This window comes from Pongo abelii, chromosome 19, assembly GCF_028885655.2.
Source record: "Pongo abelii isolate AG06213 chromosome 19, NHGRI_mPonAbe1-v2.0_pri, whole genome shotgun sequence".
Lineage (NCBI taxonomy): Eukaryota > Metazoa > Chordata > Mammalia > Primates > Hominidae > Pongo > Pongo abelii.
Window position 1 is genome coordinate 84624238 of NC_072004.2, and position 26747 is coordinate 84650984.

The following is a 26747-nucleotide window of genomic DNA, read 5'->3' on the forward strand; positions in this document are numbered from 1 at the left end:
TCGCCAGGCTGGAGTGCAGCAGAACAATCTTGGCTCGCTGCAACCTCTGCCTCCCGAGTTCAAGCAATTCTCCTGCCTCAGCCTCCTGAGTAGCTGGGACTACAGGTGCACACCACCACACCCAGCTAATTTTTTTATATTTTTAGTAGAGATGGAGTTTCACCATGTTGGCCAGGATGGTCTTGATCTCCTGACCTCGTGATCTGCCTGCCTTGGCCTCCCAAAGTGCTGGGATTACAAGCATGAGCCACTGAGCCCAGCTGGTATTTTAATTATTTTTCTGAGTGTATTTTATGAGAGTGGTGTTTAGAAAATGTGGCACATATACACCATGGAATACTATGCAGCCATAAAAAAGGATGAGTTCATGTCCTTTGAAGGGACATGGATGAAGCTGGAAACCATCATTCTCAGCAAACTAACACAGGAACAGAAAACCAAACACCACATGTTCTCACTCATAAGTGGAAGCTGAACAATGAGAACACATGGACACAAGGAGGGGAACATCACACACCGGGGCCTGTTAGCGGGTGGGGACTAGGGGAAGGATAGGATTAGGATAAATACCTAACGTAGATGATAGATTGATGAGTGTAGCAAACCACCATGGCACATGTATACCTATGTAACAAACCTGCAAGTTCTGCACATATATCCCAGAACTTAAAGTATAAAAAACAAAATAAAATAAAATAAAATACATTAAATATGCTGATTTAAATAAACATTTTTCTTTCAGTAATGCCGACCCAGAAATAAATCAGATACATGATTGACATTTGTTTGACACCGAATTTGGTCAAAGAAGAGCATATAAATTTAGCATATTCCAAACATATAACAATATTCTTATTCTTAATGAGTAAGCCTTATTACTACTGCCATTTTGGACTTAACAAGATAGGTGTGTGGTATATGAAAGTGGTTAATGTTATTTTCAAATTATTCAGTTCCTATTACCCTAGGAGAACCTAACTGAGAAAGGCTAAAGCTAACTTGAGAAGATGTCATTTTGATCCCAGATCTACTAGCTATATGGCCTTCTTTATTTTTCGGTTTCCTCGTAGGATAAATAGAGGTAAAATTCATTTTTCCTGCTATTTACAAAAAGTAGTTATAAAAACTAACTAACAGATGCAAAAAATAGTGAAAAAATAGAAACGCAAAACAAAATTTAAGATACAATGGGGAGTGTATTAATATATTCAAGGAAACTTGAATCTGTGCTCCCAGATGAAAGAAAGAAAAAGATACAATGGCAGTAATTCAAAAATTATACAATTAGGGAATATTTGTTATTTCTTCACTTTATAGATGACACAATAAATGCTAGTTTAAAAAGTGTAAGACAGGGTATTTGATGAAATTATTGTAATTTTTTCTCTAACATTGTGAAATTACAGTGGTAATCTTTCAAAACTATATAAATTATTTACATATGTTAACATCTTAAAAATTAAGATGGTAAAACCAATGTGTATCCTTAAAAAGCAATCCATCAGGTATAAGCGTGATAATTATACTTACACTGATCTCACTGATTTACTTTCACGTTTCAAGGTAAAGAAATGAAACTTTGCTATTGTATACATCTGTTGTTTCCAAAGGCTCATGGTGCTCACTAGAGAAGCCGTTGTTTCAGAAAGAATAAGTAAGCTCTGTTCCATTTCATCAAAAGATTTTGAATCCATTTCTTCCTCCAGTGGCTGCTGAGTAAATACACTATAATCTATTTGCCAAAACAAAACAAACATTTCAGTATATTCATTAAAAAAAGATACAATCTTTCTGAAGCAGGAAAATTTAAAGAAGCATAGGTCTGGCAGTTATGTGGAACAAATGGAACTCTCGTATATTCTGGCAGTATCTATTAAAGCTGAACATATGTATATCTTATGACCCAAGAGATCCCCAACAGGTATAAACCCAACAGAGATAAGAATATAGGTTTCACCAAAACACAAGTACAAGAACATTCTTAGTAGAGCCCTATCTAGAATACCCATACCCTGGAAAGAACCCAAATGCCCATTGACAGGTGAATGAATGAATACTTGTGACATATGAATATAACAGAATAGTGTGAACCAATGAAAATGAACAAACTACTGTACCCATAACAACATGGTTGAACTTCAAAAATGTAATTTTGAGTGAAAGAGGACAGATGCAAAGGAGACACATGGTATAATTCCACTAGTTCAAAATCAAACTGGATGCATGTCCATATTTAAGATCTTATTATCTCTGTATCTGTATAATATCCAACTTTTATGTGAACTTTTCCTCTCTGACTACAACCTAGCATTATGTCCTGATCATACACGAGACTTCTCTCTTATCTCCATGTTTGAGAGTCCTCTCCTGGCTTTACATTACTTCTCAATTAAAATTTAGCCTCAGGCTCAGTTATCAGCCAAATTCTGCCCTTCAACTTCATCTTTAGTCTTTGGAAGGTTTAAGAGCCAAATGCCTACTTCAATATAATTTCCTGGGATTACTGAGGTTGTACATGATCAATGACAGTGTGATCATACAGATTATTAGCACAACACTTAAAAGGTATAACAAATTCAGTAGTGTGAATAAGGTATGTCATTCAGATTTCATATTAATATTTAATATTCATTTAAATTACAGTTAAACATTCCAAATGTATTTGGAATAAAAATTTATTTACGTACTTTATGCTAAAATTCTACCAATTAAACCATAAACATATATTTATTTAATGGCAAGAATAAAATACTACACAATTGAGGTTTATTTTAAACTCAAAAACAGACATTCAGAACTTTCGATGCAGAAAAATATTGACAGTTAATGCAAATATTAAAGAGAATGTACTAGTTAGAGATAACTTTAGGAAGAACATTATAACTTTTGGGCCAATACATGTATTTTTTAATTTAGATAATAATATAAAAAGAAATAAGATTATATACTATTAATCTTATGTAGTGGTTCAGTATACTAGTACTCATGGTATTAAAACAAATTTGGGAGACTTACTTCTTTTTTTAGTTATTTAATTCCATTAAGGCCACACATTTTCAATATAAAAGTTTTATTGTGGATTCTTCCACAATTTGTGAGGGTGAACTAAAAGCAGAATGCCCACTTAATCATTTAAAAATTACAAAAGAAGGAGAAACTACAAAATCACATACATTAGTTTTCAGATAAATCTTCTTTGATACAGACATAATAACAAAAGAAAAATTAAAAACTCAAAAATATATGGCTTCTCCTCACTGCATTTGAAAGTGAGCATCTGGTATCATAAATGTAGGACTACAGGAGCAACTTTACAGTTAGCGATGCTGACAAATTATTGTTGCCACACAATAAGGCCAATCTTTTAAAATCTGACCACCAAACCATGAATAATTAAATTCTAGTAATATTATTTCTTTAAGTTCCAGATTTATTTTAGCATAATATAATGTAAGTTTACTTCATGATGATATATTCAGCTAGATTCTTGACTTTGGTATCACAATGATTTTAATCATCACCCACTTGGCATTCATGCAAAATGTGTATTTGCAGCATCTCAACTCTTTTAACAGGATGTGAACTAACATCCTGGTTTCCTTTGCTCTCCTCATCTGCCACTACAAACATTTTGCTAACCTTCGATCATAAGAAAGTTTCCTCAACTCATGTTCTTACCATAAACTAAACAGATCCACCTTGCTCCTTACTGCATCATGAAATTGATCTGTCAAGATCACCACTCTTACACTCTACCAAATCCCTCACCGTCCTCTATGTTACCAAAACTACCTTTTTTGTCCTCATCTTATTCTTCACAGCAATTGACAAATAACTGACCACTTCCTCTTTCCTAAACACCATTTTTCTAAGTTTTTCCATTTCCACTCTTTCATGAAAAAGTAGAGTAATAATTGCTCATTCACGGTCAGCCCTTTTGGCTCCTTCTCCACTGCTCACCCAGGAGGCTTGCCCCTCAATTCTTATCTATACTCCTTACCCAACTAAGAGATTTCATCCAATTCCATAGCACCATCTACCTGTGAGTAACTTCCAAATCTATACCTTCAGCCCTAACATCTTCATTTAGCTCCAGATGCATCTCAAACAATATACTCAAAATTCATGCCTGGGTCAGGTGCAGTGGCTTACACCTGTAATCCTAGCACTTTGGGAGGCCAAGGTGGGCGGATCACCTGAGGTCAGTTCGAGGCCAGCCTGGCCAACATGGCAAAACCCTGTCTCTACTAAAAAATACAACAATTAGCTGGGCATGGTGGTGGGTGCCTGTAATCCCAGCTACTTGGGAGGCTGAGGCAGGAGAATCACTCAGACTTGGGAGGCGGAGGTTGCAGTGAGCCGGGATTGCGCCACTGCACTCCAGCCTGGTGACAGAGCAAGACTCCGTCTCAAAAAAACAAAAAAAAAAAAAAGGAAAAAACTCGAGCCTGCGTTCCTTCTTTCCACAAACCTATTCTTTCCCTATTTTCAGGAAATGGCAATCTCAGTCCCAGTTATCAAGCCAAAAGCTTAGGAATTATTTTTCATTCCACCCTCTCCTGAGCCTCTAACACTCTATCAGCAACTCATCACCACTACCACCAGTATAACCCAAATATCTGTTCTTTCCCTATTCTTTTTTTTTTTTTTTTTGAAACAGGGTCTCTTTCTGATGCCCAGGCTGGAGTGCAGTGTTGCAATCATGGCTCACTGCAGCCTTGACCTCCTGGGCTCAGGTGATTCTCCCACCTCAGCCTCTAGAGTAGTTGGGACTACAGGCACACACTACCATACCTGGCTAATTTTTGTGTTTTTTGTAGTGACAAGGTTTTGCCATGTTGCCAAAGCTGGTCTGGAACTCCTGGGCTCAAGCGATCTCCCTGCCTTGGCCTCCCAAAGTGCTGGGATTATAGGCATGAGCCACTGCGCCCGGCCTCCCTATTTTCACTGACACCCTAGTTCAAGATAGTATTAACTATAACAGTTTCCTAACTGGTCTTCCTACTTCCACACTTCCTTTATAATACTCTCATCATTCAATAACCAGAACGTGTTTTTTAAAAATTCAAATCAGATCATGGTACCTATTTGCTTTAAAACTCTCTGATAGCTTCACATTACAATAAGAAAACAAATGAAATTGTTTCCAGATGTTCAAAGGCAAAACATGATCTATCCCTTTGAGTATCCTCCTGACTTTGCTGTGTAATAGCTTCACCTGGCTCCGGCCATGGTAGCCTTTTTTTAAATCCCTCAAAGACATCCAACTCATTCCTCAGTTAATACTTTTGCAGTTGCAGTTCTTTATCTGAAAATTTCTGCCCTTAAATCTTCACCTACTTGATTTTTCTTGTTGTACAGGCCTCAGGTCAAGTATCATCTCAACAAAGTCCTTCCTGATTATATAATCTAAGTTTGCTGCCTTCTAAGACCACCCCATTATTTCCTGCATAACTCCTATCACTATCAGTAAGTATCTCATTACTTATTTACTTGTTTATTTCTACCCTTTCTTCCAAAAAAAATATAAAATTCACATTTATATAATTTTCGTCTTATTCACCATCTGTCTGATTCATTGCCTAAAATGTTTTGTTAGTTCTGTTTTTACCTGCTTGGTCAATTTCTGCTTCAACTTCTAGCTTTAAAAATACGTCTTCCAAAGTTGTCATGGAAACACCATAAGAAATGACACCCAAATTTGAATGACTGTCTAGGGCAGAAAACAAACCTAAAAGAAAAAAAAATGAAAGAATAGTATATCTTTAAGCATATTATCATAAATTATTGTAAAATATCCTTTAAAAATAAGTTCATGAACAGCCTGTGTAACATATCATGACCCATCCCTACAAAAAATAAAAATAAATTAGCTACGCATACATACTGATGCAAGCCTGCAGTCTTAGCTACTCAGGAGACTCAGGTGGGAGGATCACTTGAGCCCAGGAGTTTGAGGTTGCAGTGAGCTGTGATCGTGGCACTGAATTCCAGCCTAAGTAACAGGCTTAACGTTCTTATAAATTAAGGACCTCAAAGAAATTTTATTTATGGGACTATATCTGTTATCATATCTATTACCATATTATATCTATATCATATTATAAACTAACAAAAATTTTACAGTATTTGAAATTAAAACTGAGAATGTTACTATATTGAACAATAAAATAAATATGTATATTAGAAAATATACAGAAATCATTTAAATACTTATTCATCTTTTAAAAAATAATAAAAAATAAACCTATTACAGGTTAACACAATTTTGTTTTTAAAAACTGCATCTTTTAAAACAAAAATAATGAGAAGAGAATATTGTATTATATTTCTGCAAATCTCTTTAATGTCTGTCTTAACAGAAGACAGATGGATTCTCATATTTGTTTCTGCATTCAATCTGTTGTGATAGCACACATTATGCAGTCTCTGGAAAACACTGTATAATCATGAGAAGCTGAGGGTCAATAAGGCAAATAACATTTTGGTATTATTAGAAAAAGTGCTGACATTATGAATTCCCTTAAGAGGTCTTATGGTCCATCCTACAGGAAATCCCAGAAGACACTGTGAAATCCAGTGAAATACCATGACAATTTATCAAAGAAATATAAGAGTCAACAAAGTATGGTGGTGAAAACCATGAGTTCTGGAACTGATTTGCCTGGGTTCAGAACTCAGCTCCCACCACTTTCTACCTGTGTTACCTTGGGCAAGTTCCTTAAATCTTTTTATGTCTCAGTTTCTTCATTTGTAAAATGAAAGCAATAATAGTATTTATCTCATGTATTTCTTGAAATATGGGGATAATGAAATAAACTAATAATTGCAAAAGGCACAGACCAGCATCTGGTAGAAAATAAGCACAGATAAATGTTACTAAAGAATAGGAGATAGGTGGGTATAAGTAGATAGGATGATAGGCAGAGTGCATTAAGTTGGCAAGTGTACTTCAGTCCACTTAATTTGTGATTTCTTTTTTAAAAAAAAAACAAGTATTTTTCTGATTATGAGATAAATGCTATGAAAATTCTGCACAATGTACTTACATCAATAACATCCTTTTGTCTATCAAGCAATTCCTAAACAGAGGAAGGAGACTGAGTTTGAGTTCCTCATTAAAAAGTTAAAAAATAATGCCTCAATTAAAAGAATTCAAGGATTTATCATATAATTCATTATGAAATCATGAAACTATAAAAGACCCTGAGAATGTATATAAACTATATACATATATGTCTTACTCTCAGGAGGCCTAGAAGCAATTTCTTTTTTTTCTTGACAAAAAGTAAACACAATTATTTTTACATTTTTTAACATTTTCTTAAGTATTTAATATATTAGTTACAGTTTCTTGCATGGTGTTTGTAAAAAAAAAAAAGCTGTATTCTTTCTGGCTTTCAAAAACAAAATAAAGCAGAAACAGAATATTAACTCTGGCCACCTGGGAGCATGGCAATACTACATGGAGAAGGAAACAAAAAGGAAATCAATGAAACCTATTCTCAACATAAGAACCCAGTTCAAACACCAAGAGAGTTAAAGTAATACCTGAAAATTTGTCCATGTCCTTGAAAGGCAAGCTATACACAAGTTGTTGGTCATTCTGTTGTAATAAAGTAGCTCCAGGTATATGTTGTTTAACCAGTGAAGAAAGAGATTCTGTGGCACAATATTTGTCTATGTACATGCTAGAGAATACCAAAAATAATAATTAATGATTATACAATAAATAGCCAAAAGTAAATTATGAAAGCTTTAAATTAAATTTAGTACCATAAATGATGGTCAAAGCATATAACAGCAAGCCTCCAAAATAATAACAGTATAGCAAGAGTATAATATAGAATAATGTGAATAAAAATGAATGATACCTCAGGCGGTAGCCAATCCCCCATTTACTTTTGAGGAACATTGAAGAACCAACACATTTCAGCATTCCTTGTGATATCACAGCTTTCCTATCTGCAGATAAATATTTACATTTCAATTTCTAAAGTATCAACAGCATTAATAATTGGCATTTATATTTTATGGTTTCTCATATGAGAGTCATCCACATTATATCATTAATCATCACAACAATCTTATGAGGATAGTACTAGACTATCATCAACTATTTTTCAGATATGAATACTAAGGCAAAAAGAAAATACATTCCTTATACATGTTTCATACAGCTGTTAAGTAACAAAGCCAGGAACTCTACTCAAGGAGTCTGACTCTAGAGTCCACTTGCCATATGTTATTCCAAATATCTGATTTTTCCTAAAAGGCTTACCAATACAAGCACTTTCACAATTTCCTTTATAACCAAATGTAGAAACAACTCCAAAAATCAACAGAAGTAATAAGAACAAATGTTAGTTTGTTGGGTTTTTAAAAACAAAGGTATTGCTGAAGACATGAATGATTTGCCCAATTTTATTAGATTATAAGCAGACAGAAGTTGCTCAAGAATTTCAAACTTCTATATCTTGTCATAGCCATTAAAAGTCACGTGTTGACTTAAACTTAGATTCTTTATATGTATCTATGTGTATAAAATTGTGCAGAAAAGAGTTAACATAGCAGGTCGGAGGCTTCTATCCTTAGAAAGGCCTGCTTACAAGGTTGGCCCTTGGCTGTTAGTTAAGAACTTGGATTTGGGAGGGTTCCTACTGTTCTCAAAACAGGTAAGAGTGGCTCAGTGCCTAAACTGTACAAACAATGTGGTTTATGCTAAACAACTTCTTTCCTTCTGAGAATCTGGAACTTTGGTATGTGCTAGGCAAAAGATGTTTATGTGATCAGTACCCAATAAGAATCTTGAACACTGAGTATATACTAACTTTCCCAAGTAGATATTTCACACATGTTGTCACAACTCAGTGCTGAAGAAATTAAAGCACATCTGTCTACTCCACTGGGAGAGAACTCTTGGAAGCTTCTACCTGGTTTCCTCGAGACTTTGCCTCATATACCTTTTCCCTTTGCTAACTTTGCTTTGTATCCTTTTGCTGTAACAAATCATAGTCATGAGCATGACTATGTGCTGAGTCATATGAGTTCTTCTAGGACATCACTAAACCTGGGATGGTCTTAGAGATTCTCAACACAAAAATGTATCATTTTAAGATTTTTTAAAACTTTTTTTGTGAAGGAAACATACCACCAGGTAAAAGCTTCTCTATTTATACCTCAGGAATTAGCATCTCTATATCCATCTTCCTTTTGGCCCATGATCTCAGCCTTCGAAAATAAAGCAAAAATCTCACCTGCAAGAATGTCAGCTTCATCCATGAAATGAGTACTGAACACTGTCACCCGATTGGCTTTTCTGTATTTTAAAAGATTCCATACAATATGTCGAGAACAGGGGTCTATTCCAGCTGTTGGTTCATCTAGCAGCAGTATCTGTGTGAAAAGAGGTGAAGAAGGGCAGGGAATCCTCAGAAAAACTAAATATTAAACAGGCATGTGGACACTAAAAAACTGCCCCATTTCAAATTATTATTTTCAATCAGAAATATATTAGATCAGATTTTTTCATTCATAATTGAGTTCACATAAATTTTTAAAATTATAAATTTGACATGTGAATATTTTCCCTGGTTTAATTCTAAAAGACTGCCTGTAATATACAAGACAAATTATAACAGCAGTCAGACAAATAAACTAAAAACAAAACATTAAGTATATTGCTATTATCCTTAACAATTAAATTTGTAGATGTAACACTTGCTTTTTTGGAGAAGAATATATGGTTTTATAGTAGTTCAAGGGAAGCAATTTGTTTGAAGACTATTTTAATATAAAAAAGAACATGGTGGTGGGGGCTGAGAGGAAGACTAATAAACATAAAGCCAGGATCCAGAATCATTCCCCAGCTGCAACAGCAAGGAGGAATATGGGAGGATGGTGGGGATCAATAGGAGATCATCCTAGCTGCATGCATGCACCTGTCAGTTTTGATGCCCTGTGTAAAGTAGTGCATCAGTTGTTTCTCTGTTTCTACGACAGAGGACAGCATAAAACAAATACATACAAAATCAAAGCAGGACAGTGACAAAATGAATTACTCCTTTGATTTTGTTCTATTTCTTAACTTTTGTTATTAACTATAACAAATATTTTTTAAACTGTAGAGAACAAGAGAGTAATACTATTATAGCTACCATTCCAATTCAGCAATGTTATTTTTTGGCCACATTTTCTTCAGATCATTTTTTAAAGAAATAAAACATGGAGGCCAGGCGTGGTGGCTCATGCCTGTAATCCCAACACTTTGGAAGGCAAAGGCGGGAGGATCGCTTGAGGCCAGTTCAAGACCAGCCTGGGCAACATAGCAAGGTCTCGTCTCTACAAATTAAAAAAAAAAGAAGAAGAAGAAGAAGAAAGAAAAAAAACATGGCAGTCATAACTAAAGTCTATTCTTCCATTCTCCTTCCTAAAAGTAACCAGTTATCATAAAGATGTTATAACTCAGAAAGGGAAGGGTGGAAGGGGGTGAGGAATAAAAAAACTACATATTGAGTACAATGTACAGTACTCAGGAGATGGGTGCACTAAAATCTCAGAATTCACCACTATATAATTCATCCATGTAACCAAAAACCTTTAGTATCTTGAAAGCTACTAAAATTTAAAAAAAAGTTATACATCTTTCTGACTTCAGTTTTAAAATCTCATTACTATGATTATATCCATAATAACATACAGCATTTTATGTATACTTAACCTTTACATAATGTATTATATCTTTCTACAACCTGCTTTTTAATTCGACATAATTTAAAATAAGCTCATCTGTAAAAGTAATATTTATTTACCTTTGGGTTCCCAAGAACAGCAATTCCTAATGACAGCTTTCTTTTTTGACCACCACTTAATTTTTTAGCTTGGTTATCTTTGATAGTCTGCATGTCTAAATCTAGTAAAACCTTCTGCACCTGTAAAAGTAAAGCATGAACAATGTTATTTTAAAAATCATACCATTTACATAATTATCAATATTACTTTTTAAATATTTTAAGTTTTAATGTGTTAAATATTTAAGTAACATATGTTTTTAAATAATTTTAATATCAACTTTAAAAATGATCCTTTAGCATGGAACTGCCTTTGACATATATTCATATATAATTATGAAAACAACAGGTAACAAGATTCTTGAGGGAAAGGTTTTAATTTTGTGCCTTCTTGGGTGGTAGGGAAGGAATAAGAGATCACTGTGATGGCTCTTAATGTATGTGTGGAAGTGGGAGGGGTAGAGGAGATGAGAGCAAGAGAAGGGAGGAATAAGGCAGGCAAGCATCCTCCAGATGAAACAAACTTTTATGTGTACTAAAACATTTACTCCAAATTCTAATTCTTTGTAATAGCTTTCTGTTTACTGGCTCAGAACAAGTGTTATATTTAGATTTTCAAGCATATTTTTATTGCACAAGTCATTACAAAAGGTTATTGATTACAGAAAATAAAAGTAAAGATTTCTATATGAATAGCATACTTCTTGTATTATATTGTTGGCTGGTATCCCTTTGATTGAAGCCAAAATTGATAAATTCTCTTCTACTGTCAAAACATCAAAGTGTATATCTAATTGTGGACAAATGCCAATCATTTTTCTTGCTTCAAACATTTCATCTATTTCTGAGACTCTGTGTCCATATATAGATGCAAACCCTAAAAGCAAAATATAAATTTAAATGTACATTAATTATTTTATAATGTGTATGTTTTGAAGTATCCTGATAACTTAGTTATTTGGTTATAACAGACATATGAGGTAAAAATTAATTTACAAGGCACAACACACCCTTCCATATTATTGGTGATCTGCATCCACTTATATTTCAATCTCATTTTCCATCACTTACAGGTCATATAACATAGTGGGAAAATCAAGAAACTAAAAGTTTGACACTAAACATAAATATCTATTGATATACTATTTATACTTATATTCCAGTAACAATTTTCTAGACACTATGTAACAGTGGAGGGATTAAAGAACTATAAATTTTATCCTAACCAGCTGTGTGGTCATGGCCAAATTACTTAATCTCTTTAAATTCCAGCTTTCCTTTTTTATACAGTGAACACTAATATATCCCACTAAAGAACTATTAAAACAATCATACATTATGAAGAATCATGAGAAAAATCATAAATTCTTATACAAATGTAAGATATGACTACCATCAAAGAGTGATACAACTAAGGACAAAGAACAAAATCAAACTAATTTTAAAAGTTAACTAACATTTAAAGAGTTGAAATTCAGATTCAATGCAATTCAGCCCTTTTGTAAAGTAAAATATTTATGTACTGCCACTCTATTCGGTTACTGTCAAAATATGGAGCTACTATAATGAATTCTCACCTACCGAACAATCACATATCAAAATTACACTTTTGAGGTATGCTTCTAAAATTCTATTTTAGAAGATAGTATGAACATTTATGATTATTTCCTTTTGAACTATTGCTGTATATTTAGATATCTGTGTTTATTTTCTCAACCTCAAAGTCTATAATTCTGATTTAATTTCCAGTAAGTTACTCATTTATCCTTCCTTGAAAATGATGAATAAAAACACATACATACACATCTACGTGTGTATATGTTTAGAAATACGTACAAAATTAGATCCTTTTTACTTTATTAAACATGATAGAATCATTTTTATCTTCTACTAAAAACAACCAAATGTGTATAGTCAAGAAAAAAAGAAAACACCTTTACAGATATGAAAGTTGGTCCCATCGACAAAAATTATTCAATATACATTTAAAGAATATATATAATGAAGTTTTATTTTCTTTAAGACAGAAAACTCACCATCAGAAGGTGGGCAGAGTCCACAAAGAATATTTATCAATGTACTCTTTCCTGTTCCACTGTGGCCAAGTAAGGCAGTAATCTGACCCTCATATATGTCAAACGACAAATCTAGTTCAGGAAAAAAGAAGACTCAAAAGTAATTTTTATGTCTGTTCAGCTATGCATGATAATTCATAATATTTGAGCAATCTTCAAGGCACTATATCTATAAATACATATTTAAAGTTACCAGCATATTTGATAGCAGGTAAAATAGCTTCTTTGTTACAGTCAATGATATAAACAGTAACGAAAGTAAATAAAAATAAACTTTATTTGTTCATACAGTAAGATTTAGGAGTATACAAAATATTTGGGAATTTTCTGTGTCCCAATTTTTGGGAATTACCAATGGAATTAAACAAAAATTTGTTCCCAAGGATATTTATAGGCATTTAAATAAACTTGCAAAAAAAAACAAGAAATTAACCAATAGTATAGAAATGGCTTGAAAGGTTAGATTTAGTGAAGCAATTATCACTGAATGGATATGTAAAGGAATGAAGGAAGACAGGAGATGGGGACCTGAAATTATGAAGCAGGAATGGCTTATCAAAAAACCAGGCTGGCCAGGCACAGTGGCTCATGCCTGTAATCCCAACACTTTGGGAGGGTGAGGCGGGAGGATCACTTGGGCCCAGGAGTTCGAGACTAGCCTGGGCAACATGGCGAAACCCTGTCTCTACAAAAAATACAAAAATTAGCTGGGCACAGTGGCACCTGCAGTCCCAGTTACTCGGGAGGCTGAGGTGGGAGAATCACCTGAGCCTGGGAAGTCAGGGCTATGATAAGCCAAAGCTGTGCCACTGTCCTCCAGCCTCGGGGACAGAGCGAGACCCTGTCTCAAAAACAAACAAACAAACAAAAACAAACAACAACAACAACAAAAACTAGACTAAGAAGGCTAACATATAAAACAAAAAGGAAAAAGTCTCAGATCCTAAGGCCAATAATCTAAGTTAAAATAAGAAAGGGAACTCAACAACTAAACGTTAAGTGTTCTGCCCCATGAACGTGGTATTTCTCTCTATTTATTTAAATCTTCTTTAATTTCTCTCAGCAATGTTTTGTACTTTTCAGGATATGTCTTTTACATTTTTGTCTTATTTACCTGTAAGCATATTTTTTGATGCTAAATGCTATTTTTAATTTTAATTTCCAATTATGCGTTGGTAACATATAGAAACACAATTGATTTTTCCATTATTTATCATGTATCTTACCATCTTGCAAAACGCACTGTTTAGTGCCACTATTATTTTTTGTCAATCTAAAAGATTTTAAAAATAGATTATTGTGTAAACTGCAAATAATTTTACTGCATCCTTTCCAGTCTGGATGCCTTTTATTTCATTCTCTTGCTTCTTTGCATTAGAAACAATTAGTTGGAATTGTTATTACAATTATACTTATAATTAACTAGTTGTTCCAATGACTTACATTGGAGGTTATATATAATCTCCAATGTTGAATAAAAAGATGTGAAAAGCACTGTAACCATAAAATAACAGATTCATAAATTAGACTTCATTCAAATTAAGACTTGTGTTTGTCAAAAGACACTGCCAGTAGAATTAAAAGGCAAGCCTCAGACTGAGATCAAATATTTAAATACCTGTATCTAACAAAGGTCTTGAAACAAAAATGTGAAAAGAACTTGAATAGGCATTTCATAAAGGAAAACCTCCAAATGCCAATAATCATATAAAAAGGTGATTAATAACATTAGTTATTAGGCAAATGCAAACTAAAACCCTATTAATATACCACTATACCTACTTTCTTCTTAATTAATTAATTTGCCTCCTAGGAGACATTTGGTAAAGCCTGGAGACATTTTTGGTTGTTACAACTGGGAGAGGATGTTCAGCAGCATGCCAGGGATGTTTGGCAGTGTGTCAGTCTGTCTCCAGAACCAATAGAATACACACACACACACAATGGAGCAAGTATGAGTGTGGGGTTGGGGGATTAGGGAAGGTTTATTTTAAGAAATTGCTTCAGAAGATTGTGGGGTCTAGTAAGTCCCAAAAATTTGTAGGGCAGGTTGAAAACTCAGGCAAGAGTTAAAGTTGACATCTCGGGTCCAAAATTCATAGGCTGACAGGCTGGAAACTCATGCAAGAATTTGTTTCATTCTTGAGCCAGAACTCCTTCTCTCTTTGGGGATCAAAGCCAGGGATGCTGCTTGTGAAGGTTAATTTTATGGGTCCCCCTGGCTAGGCTATGGTGCCGTTATTTGGTCAAATACTGATGTAGATGTTGCTGTAGATGTCATTAACTTTTACAATCATATGACTTAAACTTGATTAGTCTTGATAATAATGGTAAACCTTATCCAATCAGTTGAAGGCCTTAAGAGAAAAAACTGAGGTTCCTTGGAAGAGTCCTGCCTCAAGAATGTAACAGACTCCTACATGAGTTTGCAGCCTGTCAGCCTGTCTACAAATTCTGAACTCAGGACTGAAACTTCAACACTTGCCTGAGTTTCCAACCTGCCTTACAGATTTCTACATTTACCAGTCCCCACGATCTCATGAAGTAATTACTTAAAACAAACTTCCCCTAATCCCCCACCCTACAATCATACTGGTGTGTGTGTTTATCTGTGTGTGTGTGTGTGTGTGTGTGTGTGTGTGTATTCTATTGGTTCTGGGGACTAACACACTGACACAATGCTGAACATTCTACAGTAAAGAACAGTTCTTCACAACAAAGAATTATCAGGACCAAAATGTCAGTAGTGCTGAGGTTGAAAAACCCCATGATAGGCCAAATGAATTTTTCAAAAAGTAACTAACATGTATTGTATATACATGCAAAATAATAAAATGAAACAAGGACATAGCCTTATTCAAATAATTGAGTATTTTTCATTTTAATAGATATTACATTTTACTTTTACAAATTTCATGTTGTTAGCTTTATTTTGAATATTAATCACATAAATGAAAGTATCTCAAAAAGCAAGACAGAGGCCGGGCGCAGTGGCTCATGCCTGTAATTCCAGCACTTTGGGAGGCTGAGGCAGGCGAATCACCTGAGGTCAGGAGTTTGAGACCAGCCTGGCCAACATGGTGAAACCCCATCTCCAAAAAATACAAAAATTAGCTGGGCATGGTGGCGTACACCTGTAATCCCAGCTACTCAGGAAGCTAAGGCAGGAGAATCACTTGAACCCAGGAGGCGCAGGTTGCAGTGAGCCAAGAGAATGCCACTGCACTATAACCTGGGTGACAGAGCGAGACTCCATCTCAAAAAAAATAAAATAAAATAAAATAAAATAAAATAAAATAAAAACAAGACAGAAAATCATGGTAGAGAAGTTTAAATTTCCCACAAGCTATGCAAATTATTTTTCTATTTGTACTTTAAATACTATGGCCTGAATACTAGGAAAACTACTTACTTCTCAAAGCCTCCACACTTTCACCCTTCTTTCTGTATGTCTTCTGAATACCACTAATTCTGAAATATAAAGTTTCATATTTTAAGTATTTAAAGCAATTTATAAGTATGTGTGTTTACCATGCATATTTTTATCAATGCTATCATATTTTATAAGCATAATAAAATAATAATAAAGTACTTTCCTACTAAAACAATGAACCAAATAATGTTGATAATAAAAATACAACTGATGCTTGAAAACACAGGTTAGGAGTGCCAACTCCCACACATAGTTGAAAATACACATATAACATTTTTACTCCCCTAAAACTAATCTATTAATAGCCTACTATTGATAAGAAGTCTTGCAGATAACATAAACAGTTAGTTAGCATATATTTTGTAGGTTTTACATGTTAAATACTGTATTTTTATAAAGTACACTACAGGAAAGAAAATGTTCAGAATATTATAAGGAAAAAATATCTATATTTACAGTATTATACTGCATTTATCAATGCCATCAGTTCACATCATCTGTTTATAAGATGAACAAGATGCATAGTCTATCCGAAATGACAGGCAACCGCACCCACAGACCTCAATCTATGGTACATACAAGCAATTCAACTTTTTCTTATAATGTCATGACCTTTCTCTGCTTCTTGAGAGCACTTCCAGCATCACTAGTGGCAATCCTATGGATCCCATGATGCTATTCAAGGCCTACGGTATTGCACTACACATGATAAAAAAAAAAGCAAGAACCCTGAGACATTACTTTTTATCATGATATGCAATTTACTGGAGAGATGAACAGCTCACAAGGAGATAATTGAGTCACATGGCATTTGAAGTATATACTTGGAACACATAAGCTCACCATAACAGCAAAAGGTGCTATAAAATTATTGCATTGGTACAGTAATACTGTAGTTAATATTATGCAGCTATGATTTAATACTGCATCTCCACATTTGTTTACATTTCTCTCAAGTGGGCATTGGCATAATGTAGGTCTGTCAGTATTGCGTACAATAAGCTTTGATAAAGCATAACTTACTATAATCTGTGTATATTTTATGGTAGTAAATGTTAAAATAGACTAATATCTATAAATATTTTATGCATTAATGACATACCTAACTTATTTGTTTTTGGTATTTCTAGGCTAACAGTTCATCTGCGAGTTTTTTCAAATTGTTGCAAATCTCCAAAAAAATTTCCAATATATTTACTGAAAAAAATCCATGTATAAGTGAACTGGTGTAGTTCAAACTTGTGTTTTTCAGGGATCAACTATAAAATTATTTTAAAGAAGGTACTAGAGAAAAGCATAGTATTCCTTTCCATTGTAAGTGTCATTGATTCATTTTTTATGCCAACCCAACTTCTAAAACTAAGTGAAGCATTTGATTTAAGCAATTTATGGATTTTTTTTCATTTCTGATTATCAAACACTTGTTACATCAGTGAAGGGGGATATAAACCAGATGTCATTTCACGTCAGCACAAATTTCAAACCATTAATAAATGTGAAGTGATTTTCTTATTCTACCTTATTTTTTCATATTTTTTTAAGGAAATGAATTGTTAATCAGTTAAAATTTACCCTTGAGAAAGCAGGCCACTGGCCAACGAATTACATCTTAAGTATTTTCACTTTCTCTGGAATTTTTACATTTTTCTTAAATTTAGAAAATATTATGCTTCACTTTTTATTTCATTTTATTTTATTTCTTTTCTTTCACCTAATTTTATTTCTAAATTTGGTACTGACTGACCTAACAAGGAATAGTAATGAATTTCTTTGGTTCTTAAAAATTAAAGTAATGAAATGTTCTAATTATGCCCCAAACCCTAAAAGTCTATGAAATTAACAGATGACAATTTAATATGCTGTATAAGACAATGTAGCATGAATAAAATTATACAGTTAATATTTATCATGTTTCAGTCTACATAATGGGAAAAGCTTTAAACATTAATTGCATAAACATCAGGTTTTATTACTTTTAAAATTTTCCATTCAAACATAAAATTTCAGGGGACAGGTGTGGTGGCTTACGCCTGTAATCCCAGCACTTTGGGAGGCCAAGGCAGGTGGATCACTTGAGGCTACGAATTCGAGACCAGTCTGGCCAACATGGTGAAACCCTGTCTCTACTAAAAATACAAAAATTAGCCAGGCGTGGTGGCGCATGCCTGTAGACCCAACTACTTGAGAGGCTGAGGCACAAGAATTGTTTGAATCTGGGAGGCAGAGGTTACAGTGAGCTGAGATTGTGCCACTGTGCTCCAGGCTGGGCGACAGAGCGAGATTCTGTCTCAAAAAACAGAAAGAAACAAACATAAAATTTCAAACCTAGCACCAACTTTATTCTAAATGGTTGCAAAGAAAATAAGAAAAAGAGAAAAGTAGCCCTTATTAATGTTTTAAAATCATAGCATACGTACCAAATCTAAGATACCATATTTACATACATATTTAAAGAACAGGATTTAAATGTGGCAGGTTTCATCAGCAGTTCTTATACCTAAATTGCCAAAGATTGAACCATACCTTATGGCTTCTTTTCCTACAAATTCTGAAGAAACAGGCTCAATAATTTCACTAAAACTAATATTTCCATTAACATTGCCCTCTGATAACTCCTCATAATTTCTTTTGCTCTTTGACCAATATGAAGGCTTCAGAAAATACAAAGATGATCTCCGTAAGCCAAATTCCCCTGAAAAATAAACATTAAAACACTGAGTTACCATGATTAGTTTTTAAATCATAAAGACCGCATTTCAAACATATGACAACCTGCATCTAAAGTTTAGGTACCATTCTGCAACATATATATATTTCCAAACATCATGTTGTACACAATAAATATCTACAGTTTTCATTTGTCATTAAAAAGTAATAAGTAAATAAAGTTTAGGTGTATCGTATTAAATCAATATTGTATGAATCAAAGTTTTATTGATAAATAATTCTAGTCCATAAATAGTTTCAGAATTGCTGAGTGGGAGGTAAAGGTGAATAAAACACATTTTCTATGCTAAAGGAACTAATGCCTTTATGAGTACAAGCAGAGAGCAAATGGCAAGAACACAACGCAGGCTGAATGTGCTGAAGACTTGAATGGGCATCATCTTAAATGGTCTTTGAAAATAGGTAGTATCTAGAAAAGTGGATATGCTTCATGGAAAAGACTACAGAATTATGGAGAGCAACAAAACAACAGGATAGAAATATGAGACTTAGAAATGGTATACAATGAGGCCAGGCATGGTGGCTCTCACCTATAATCCCAACACTTTGGAAAGCAGAGGCTGGCATTTTGCTTGAGCCCAAGAGTTTGAGACCAGCCTGGGCAATATGGCAAAACCTTGTCTCTACAAAAAATACAAAAAATTAGTCAGATGTGGTGGTGCATGCCTGTAGTCCCAGCTACCTGGGAGGCTGAGGCAAGGGGATCACTTGAGCCCAGGAGGCTGAGACTGCAGTGAGCTGTGATCGTGCCACTGCACTCCAGCTTGGAAGACACAGCAAAACCCTGTCTCAAAAAAGACACAGCAAGACCCTGTCAGAAGGAAGGAAGGAAGGAAGGAAGGAGAAAGAAAAGAAAGAAAAGAAAAGAAAAGAAAAGAAAAGAAAAGAAAAGAAAGAAAGAAAGAAAGAAAGAAAGAAAGAAAGAAAGAAAGAGAAAGAAAGAAAGGAAGAAAGGAAGAAAGGAAGGAAGGAAAGAGAGAAAGAGAGAAAGAGAGAAAGAAGAGAAAGAAAGAAAGAAAGAAAGAAAGAAAGAAAGAAAGAAAGAAAGAAAGAAAGAAAGAAAGAAAGAAAGAAAGAAAGAAAGAAAGAAAGAAAGAAAGAAAGAAAGAAAGAAAGAAAGAAAGAAAGAAAGAAAGAAAGAAAGAAAGAAAGAAAGAAAGAAAGAAAGAAAGAAAGAAAGAAAGAAAGAAAGAAAGGAAAAGAAAGAAAGAAAGAAATGGTATACAGTGGTAACTGCCCACACAACATGTTCCATTTTCTCCCTTTTCCCCCTCAAAATACCTACACTCCTCATTTTTTTCAAATATCTACTCTTCTTCTAGACTGGTCACATTTCAAAGGGATCTGATGCCAAGTACAGAGGATTTCAACTGATTTTATCAGTACTTGGCATTCCTCTGGGAACTGTTACCGCTCCAACAGCAAGCAAACAAAAACATAAATGTAGGGAAAGGACACCCTATTCAACAAATGGTGCTGGGATAATTGGCAAGCCACACGTAGAAGAATGAAACTGGACCCTCATCTCTCACCCTATACAAAAATCAGCTCAAGATAGATAAAAGACTTAAATCTAAGACCTGAAACCATAAAAATTTGAGAAGATAACATCAGAAAAAAGGCAAAGACTTCATGACCAAGAATCCAAAAGCAAATGCAACAAAAACAAAGATAAATAAATAGGACTTAATTAAACTAAAAAGCTTCTCCATAGCAAAAGAAATAATCAGCAGTTAACAGATAACCCACAGAGTGGCAGAAGGTCTTCACTATATATATATGTTGACAAAGGACTAATATCTAGAATCTATGAGTAACTCAAATCAGCAAGAACAAAACGAACAATCCCATCAAAAAGTAGGCTAAGAACATGAATAGATAACTCTAATAAGATATACAAATGGCCAAGAAGCATGAAAAAATGCTCAACATCACTAATGATCAGGGAAATTCAGATCAAAACCACAATGTGATACCACCTTACTCCTACAAGAATGGCCGTTATCGAAACATCAAAAAATAATAGATGTTGGCATGGATGTGGTGAAAAGGGAACACTTTTCCACTGTTGGTGGGAATGTAAACTAGTAAAACCACTATGGAAAGCACTGTGGAGATTCCTTAAAGAACTAAAAGTAAGTCTACCGATTGATCCAGCAATCCCACTCCTGGGCATCTACCCAGAGGAAAAGAAGTCATTATGTGAAAAATATACTTCCCCACACATGTTTATAACAGTATAATTCACAATTGCAAAAATATGGAACCAACCTAAATGCCCGTCCCAGCAACTGGATAAAGAAAATGTGATACACACACACACACACACACACACACACACACACACACACACTAAGGAATACTACTCATCCATAAAAAGGAACAAAATAATGCCATTTGCAGCAACCTGGATGGAAATGGAGACCATTATTCTAAGTGAAGTAACTCAGGAATAGAAAACCAAATATTGTATGTTCTCACTCATAAGTGGGAGCTAAGCTATGAGGACGCAAAGACATAAGAACGATACAACGGATTATGGGGGCTCAGGGAAAAGGTGGGAGGGGGGTGAGGGATAAAAAGACTACACACTGGGTACAGTGTACATTCCTAGGGTGATAGGTGCACCAATATCTCAGAAATTAACACTAAAGAACTTATTCATGTAACCAAACACCACCTGTTCCCCAAAAATCTATTAAAAAATAATAAAACCTCAAAAAAAGAGGGGTGAAGTGCTTAGACAGACTTGAGGTATGTAACTAGATGAGAGATACTGCAATGGTCTAGACTAGTGGTCCCCAGCCTTTTTGGCACCAGGGACTGGTTTTCTGATAGAAAATTTTTCCACAGACAGGGGGCAAGGATAGTTTCAGGATGATTCAAATGCATTACATTTATTGTGGACTTTATTTCTATTATTATTACATTGTAATATATAATGAAATAATTATACAACTCACTATAATGTAGAATCAGTGGGAGCCCTGAGCTTGTTTTTCTGCAACTAGGCGGTCCCATCTGGGGGTGATGGGGGACAGTGACAGATCATCAGGCATTAGATTCTCATAAGAAGCATGCAACCTAGATCCTTCACATACGCGGTTCACAATAGGGTTCACACTCCTATGAGAATTGAATGCTGCCACTGATCTGACAAGAGGTGGATCTCAGGTGGTAATGCAAGCAATGAGGAGCAGCTATGAATACAGATGAAGCTTCACTCACATGCCTCCTACTGTGCAGCCCAGTTCCTCACAGGCAGCTAGTAAGATCCGTGTCCTGGGGGTTGGGAACCCCTAGTCTAGACTAGTATTACACAATACAACTCTTATAATGGTCAAAATGTTCTACAGAACATCTAGATTGCACCATGCAATTTAGTAACTAACAGCCATATATGGCTACTGAGCACTTGGAACGTGGCTTGTGCTACTGAAAAAAATAAATTGTTAATTGATTTAATTGTAATCAATTTAAATTTTAAAAGCCACACATGGCTAGTAGTTACCATACAGGACAGTACAGGTGTAGAATACAGACACAGGTAATGAGGAATACAAGGGGAAAAGGAAATATGCTCAATACTTAATATTACTATCGAATCTATAGGAGTTTGCTATATTGGCTATAGATGTGGACAAGAGATAAAGAAAATGGTAGGAGTTACAAGATCACTTCATAGTTTTAGACCTTAGAGGGTAAAATAAAATACTTTAATTAAAAAAGACTGATACAAAGAAGGACCAAGTTAAGATCAACTAGAGACTTAAGGCTTTCAAAACAAACTGCTCTCTTTTTACACAATCTCTTTATGTTCACTAGTGGCTACAGCCTAAGGTACAAAATATACTTATTTAAAGTCAAATTAAAAGCTTTAACAATGAATATGACTTAGGGTACCCTGGCTAGGAAAAAAATCTTAAAATTAAGCTGACCCTATGTGGTCAAAAAAGCCTAAAAATCTTTAAAGTAAAATTCAAAAACCATCTGCATACCTGGAATGACTTGATCAAGATAGACAGCCAAGAGGACATAGAATATACTATTAAGTGTGAGCATGATAATTGTAATAATTAGAGGATACGGGCCTGCAGTCAAATTTGAAAATAAAGCACCTTCATTAAAATCTTCTAAATGCATGACCTGAAAAATAGAAACAGTAACTTTATTACATTAAAATGACAAAAACAAGCAAAAGCTAACACTACTTAGAGTTATTTAGCATATCCAGAGTGACAGTAACCAACTGGGCCTTTTAATAGATTAAACACTTCACCAAATTAATAATATAAATTTACAAGGAAAACAATAAAGACTTTACAAAAATATAAGTTTATCAAACCAATTCCTTTCAATCATGTTTTTAATGTTGTGCATCTTTAACTGGGATATATTCACTCTAGGGGCATTTAATTCTAATGTAATTACTAACAAATGAAATAAAAACAAACTGCAATATTAATAATAACAAATGCAAACAAAAGGGTTATGATCCATATGAAAGCCAAACAAATTAAGTATTAGGGAATAAAATTATGGTTAGCATCTTTCCAATAGTGAAAAGAAAGCAAGTATTTTGATTAATTAACACAATTATTAAAGTATTCATAGTAGATATTTGTGATAGCATGGAAAGAGAAATGTACTGCAGGTTGAAGCCTCATTTAGGTCCTAGCCCTGCCATTAAGTGAATACGCTTTAATTATACTATTCTAGGCTTCAGTTCCCTCATTTATAAAATGAAGAAGATAAATTCAATGACACTGAAAGGCCATCCCACTCACAACAAAAACCTATGAATCTATAATTCTTCGTTCCTAGAGAATGCGGACTTGGGGACTCGAAGAACTCTCAAAATGTATAACAATCACTCTCAGGTCTCAAAAAAGTAAAATGATTAACTCAATATTTAATTATATCTCATAAATCAGAATTTCTATCCAACCAACATGAGTAATTTCTTATATTTAGTAATTACATTTTTTATTTGTACATTAGCCAAATTTATGTTCCACTACAAAGCCGTTTCTTATAAGACTTCTTCCATTTAGAACCTGACTACTCCTGTAAGGACCAATAAAAATAATATTTATAAGTCTGAATGTTATTTAGAATGACAATTCCATGAAGCCTGGGCCAACAAAATCCACCAGGCCTACTTATTCCACCACTGCACTCACAGTAAATTTGTTCTGCTCCACACACAATTTTCTCCCATGCATTCTTCTGAGATAAATGTACAAATGATAGCAATATAACCAGGCCATAGGCAATAAGAATTACTTGACATTTAAACACATTACTATCAAACTGAGTTTCTGCAGTGAAATAAATTACTGAGATACACTGAAGTAAAAAGTGAAAAATTTATAAACAGAACATTTAACCAAAAACTTAAAATTGGACAAACATAAATAAAACTAGATATAAAATATACTCTAGAAATCATTTCTTTCTCATGCTAAAATTTTAAAATGATTTTTTTTGGTAAATCAAAGGTAGTATTCATGGTAGTATAAGAAGCTACATAAAACAGAAAGAAAATATTTAGTGAATGCAAGATTAATATATTACCTACCTGTGCAATACCAATCACAAAAGTACAGTGACAGAAAGGACTGAAAAGCCACACTAACGATTTGGGAAAACTTTCTATGAGGATTATCATAAGGCCAATAAATCCAAAAGCCACAGTAACAAAAAATTCAACTATTCCCACATGTTTTGATTTTTTAAAAAGAGGTGTCAGCATTAAAGCAAAAAATACCTATAAAATACAAATATTAAGGTTAGTGCAATGTTCATATATACTAGTATGAAAACAAAATTAAAGTTTGCTTCTCAAAGGACAAGCCATTTTCATGAAAAATGCATTCATTAAAATACAACTATAATTTCTAAATGCTATGGTAAGATATTTTATTTTCATACAAATAGTGATATACCTTTTAAAAATTTAAACTAACAAATATTTTTGTGTTTTTGTTTTGATTTTGTTTGTGAGACAGGGTCTTGCTCTGTCATCCTCGCTGAAGTGCAGTGGTGCGATCTTAGCTCACTGCAACCCCCACCTCCTGGGTTCAGGTGACCCTCCCACCTCAGCCTCCCGTGTAGCTGGGATTACAGGTGTGGGGCACCACATCCAGCATTTTAGTATTTTTTTGTAGAGACAGGGTTTCACCATGTTGCCCAAGCTGGTCTCAAACTCCTTGCCTCAAGCAATCTTCTTGCCTTGCCTCCCAAAGTGCTGGGATTACGGGTGTGAGCCACCACACCTGGTCTTAAACTAACAAATATTAAATACTGTATTTTTATCTGTATCACAGGTAAACATGACCACCTCTACATTATAGAAACCATAAATAGCCATGTGTTTCTGCAGTAAGATGCATAAAATATGTGAAAAAATAATAAATCAACAAAAATTTTAAGTACAAGACCCATATTTTAAACTTAATTTATTCATAAGATTAAAAAAAAAACAATTTAAAAAGAAAAAAAAAAAACAGAAGGCCTGGTGCAGTGGCTCACTCATGTAATTCCAGCACTTTGGGAGGCCAAGGCAAGTGGATCACTTGAGCCCAGGAGTTCAAGACCAAACTTGGACACTTAGGAAGACCTCGACTCTACAAATAAAAAAATATATATACAAAAATTAGCCAGGTGTGATGGCACACACCTGTTGTCCCAGCTACTCGGAAGGCTGAGGTTGAATGATTGCTTGAGCCTGGGAGGTCAAGGCTGCAGTGAGCCATGAGGGTGCCACTGCACTCCAGCCTGGGCCACAGAGCAAGACCCTGTCTCAAAAAAGTAAAATTAAACATTAAAAAAAAAACCAGGCAATTATATATGGAAGTATGTTAGTTATTTGCAATTTATTATTTTAAAGAGCAGAAATGATAGCCAAAATATTTAACAACTGATACAGGGTGGGCACATAAACCAATCAGAATGGAAGATGGAACCACTTAAAACAAAGGCTGGTCGTTAAAACCCCTCATTCAGCCAATATATCAAATGAATATCAAGACTGCTAAAGAGTTACATTTGCAAAGACATATCTTTAAAAATCATCATCCTGGAGCACAAATTAACTTGAAAGAATAAGGATTTCATGAAGACAAACAAAAATAGTCCAATACTCGACAGTCTTAATTATACACATCATTATATAAAGACAACAGATACACTCAGAGGAGTTGTATGTGAAATACATCATATCACAAAAGCTAAATCTAAATCTAAAACTATTTTGTAACATTCCTAAAAATACAGGGATACAGTGATGCCACATCATCTATTTATTAAGTCACTTATCAATAACTTAGTAAAATCTGTCTTTCATGGCAAATTGACTATAAATAAACTGAAGAAAAAGACTTTGCTATGTTATCAAACATTTTGACAGTTCTTTACTCCTATCACAAGTTAAAATACTTACAGATGATAATCCATAAAGGAAAAAAAGCAGAAATATCACAATGCTGCTACTTTGAGGAAATAACAAAGAAGCTGTTGCAATGACTGCCATAAGAAGGGACATAAGAAAAATTAGACTTGTATATAGAAGAACCCAGGAAAGCCTAAAATGAGAATACAGATATATTTATGGTCAAACGCATAGGCTTAAACAGTTAAAAAATCATTTTAAAATTTTTAGATTTTAGCCATTTTATTTTTAAAATTAAGTCACTTCATTTCTGTGTATGCTTATGTACT

The 26747-nt window shown here is 34.2% G+C and overlaps 1 protein-coding gene across 1 annotated transcript in view; it reads right to left on the minus strand.

The window, feature by feature from the left end:
- ABCA5 (ATP binding cassette subfamily A member 5) overlaps positions 1 to 26747 on the minus strand; it is a 78601-nt gene that overhangs the window by 28732 nt on the left and 23122 nt on the right. The window contains exons 7-19 of the mRNA XM_002827759.6: positions 26470 to 26611; positions 24607 to 24795; positions 23024 to 23171; positions 18822 to 18990; positions 16278 to 16336; positions 12827 to 12937; positions 11492 to 11667; positions 10812 to 10931; positions 9258 to 9396; positions 7875 to 7965; positions 7552 to 7691; positions 5612 to 5731; positions 1531 to 1732 (exon numbers count right to left, since the gene is read on the minus strand). Of these exons, the coding sequence (XP_002827805.4) occupies positions 1531 to 1732; positions 5612 to 5731; positions 7552 to 7691; positions 7875 to 7965; positions 9258 to 9396; positions 10812 to 10931; positions 11492 to 11667; positions 12827 to 12937; positions 16278 to 16336; positions 18822 to 18990; positions 23024 to 23171; positions 24607 to 24795; positions 26470 to 26611 (1806 nt within the window). The remainder of the gene's footprint in view (positions 1 to 1530; positions 1733 to 5611; positions 5732 to 7551; positions 7692 to 7874; positions 7966 to 9257; positions 9397 to 10811; positions 10932 to 11491; positions 11668 to 12826; positions 12938 to 16277; positions 16337 to 18821; positions 18991 to 23023; positions 23172 to 24606; positions 24796 to 26469; positions 26612 to 26747) is intronic.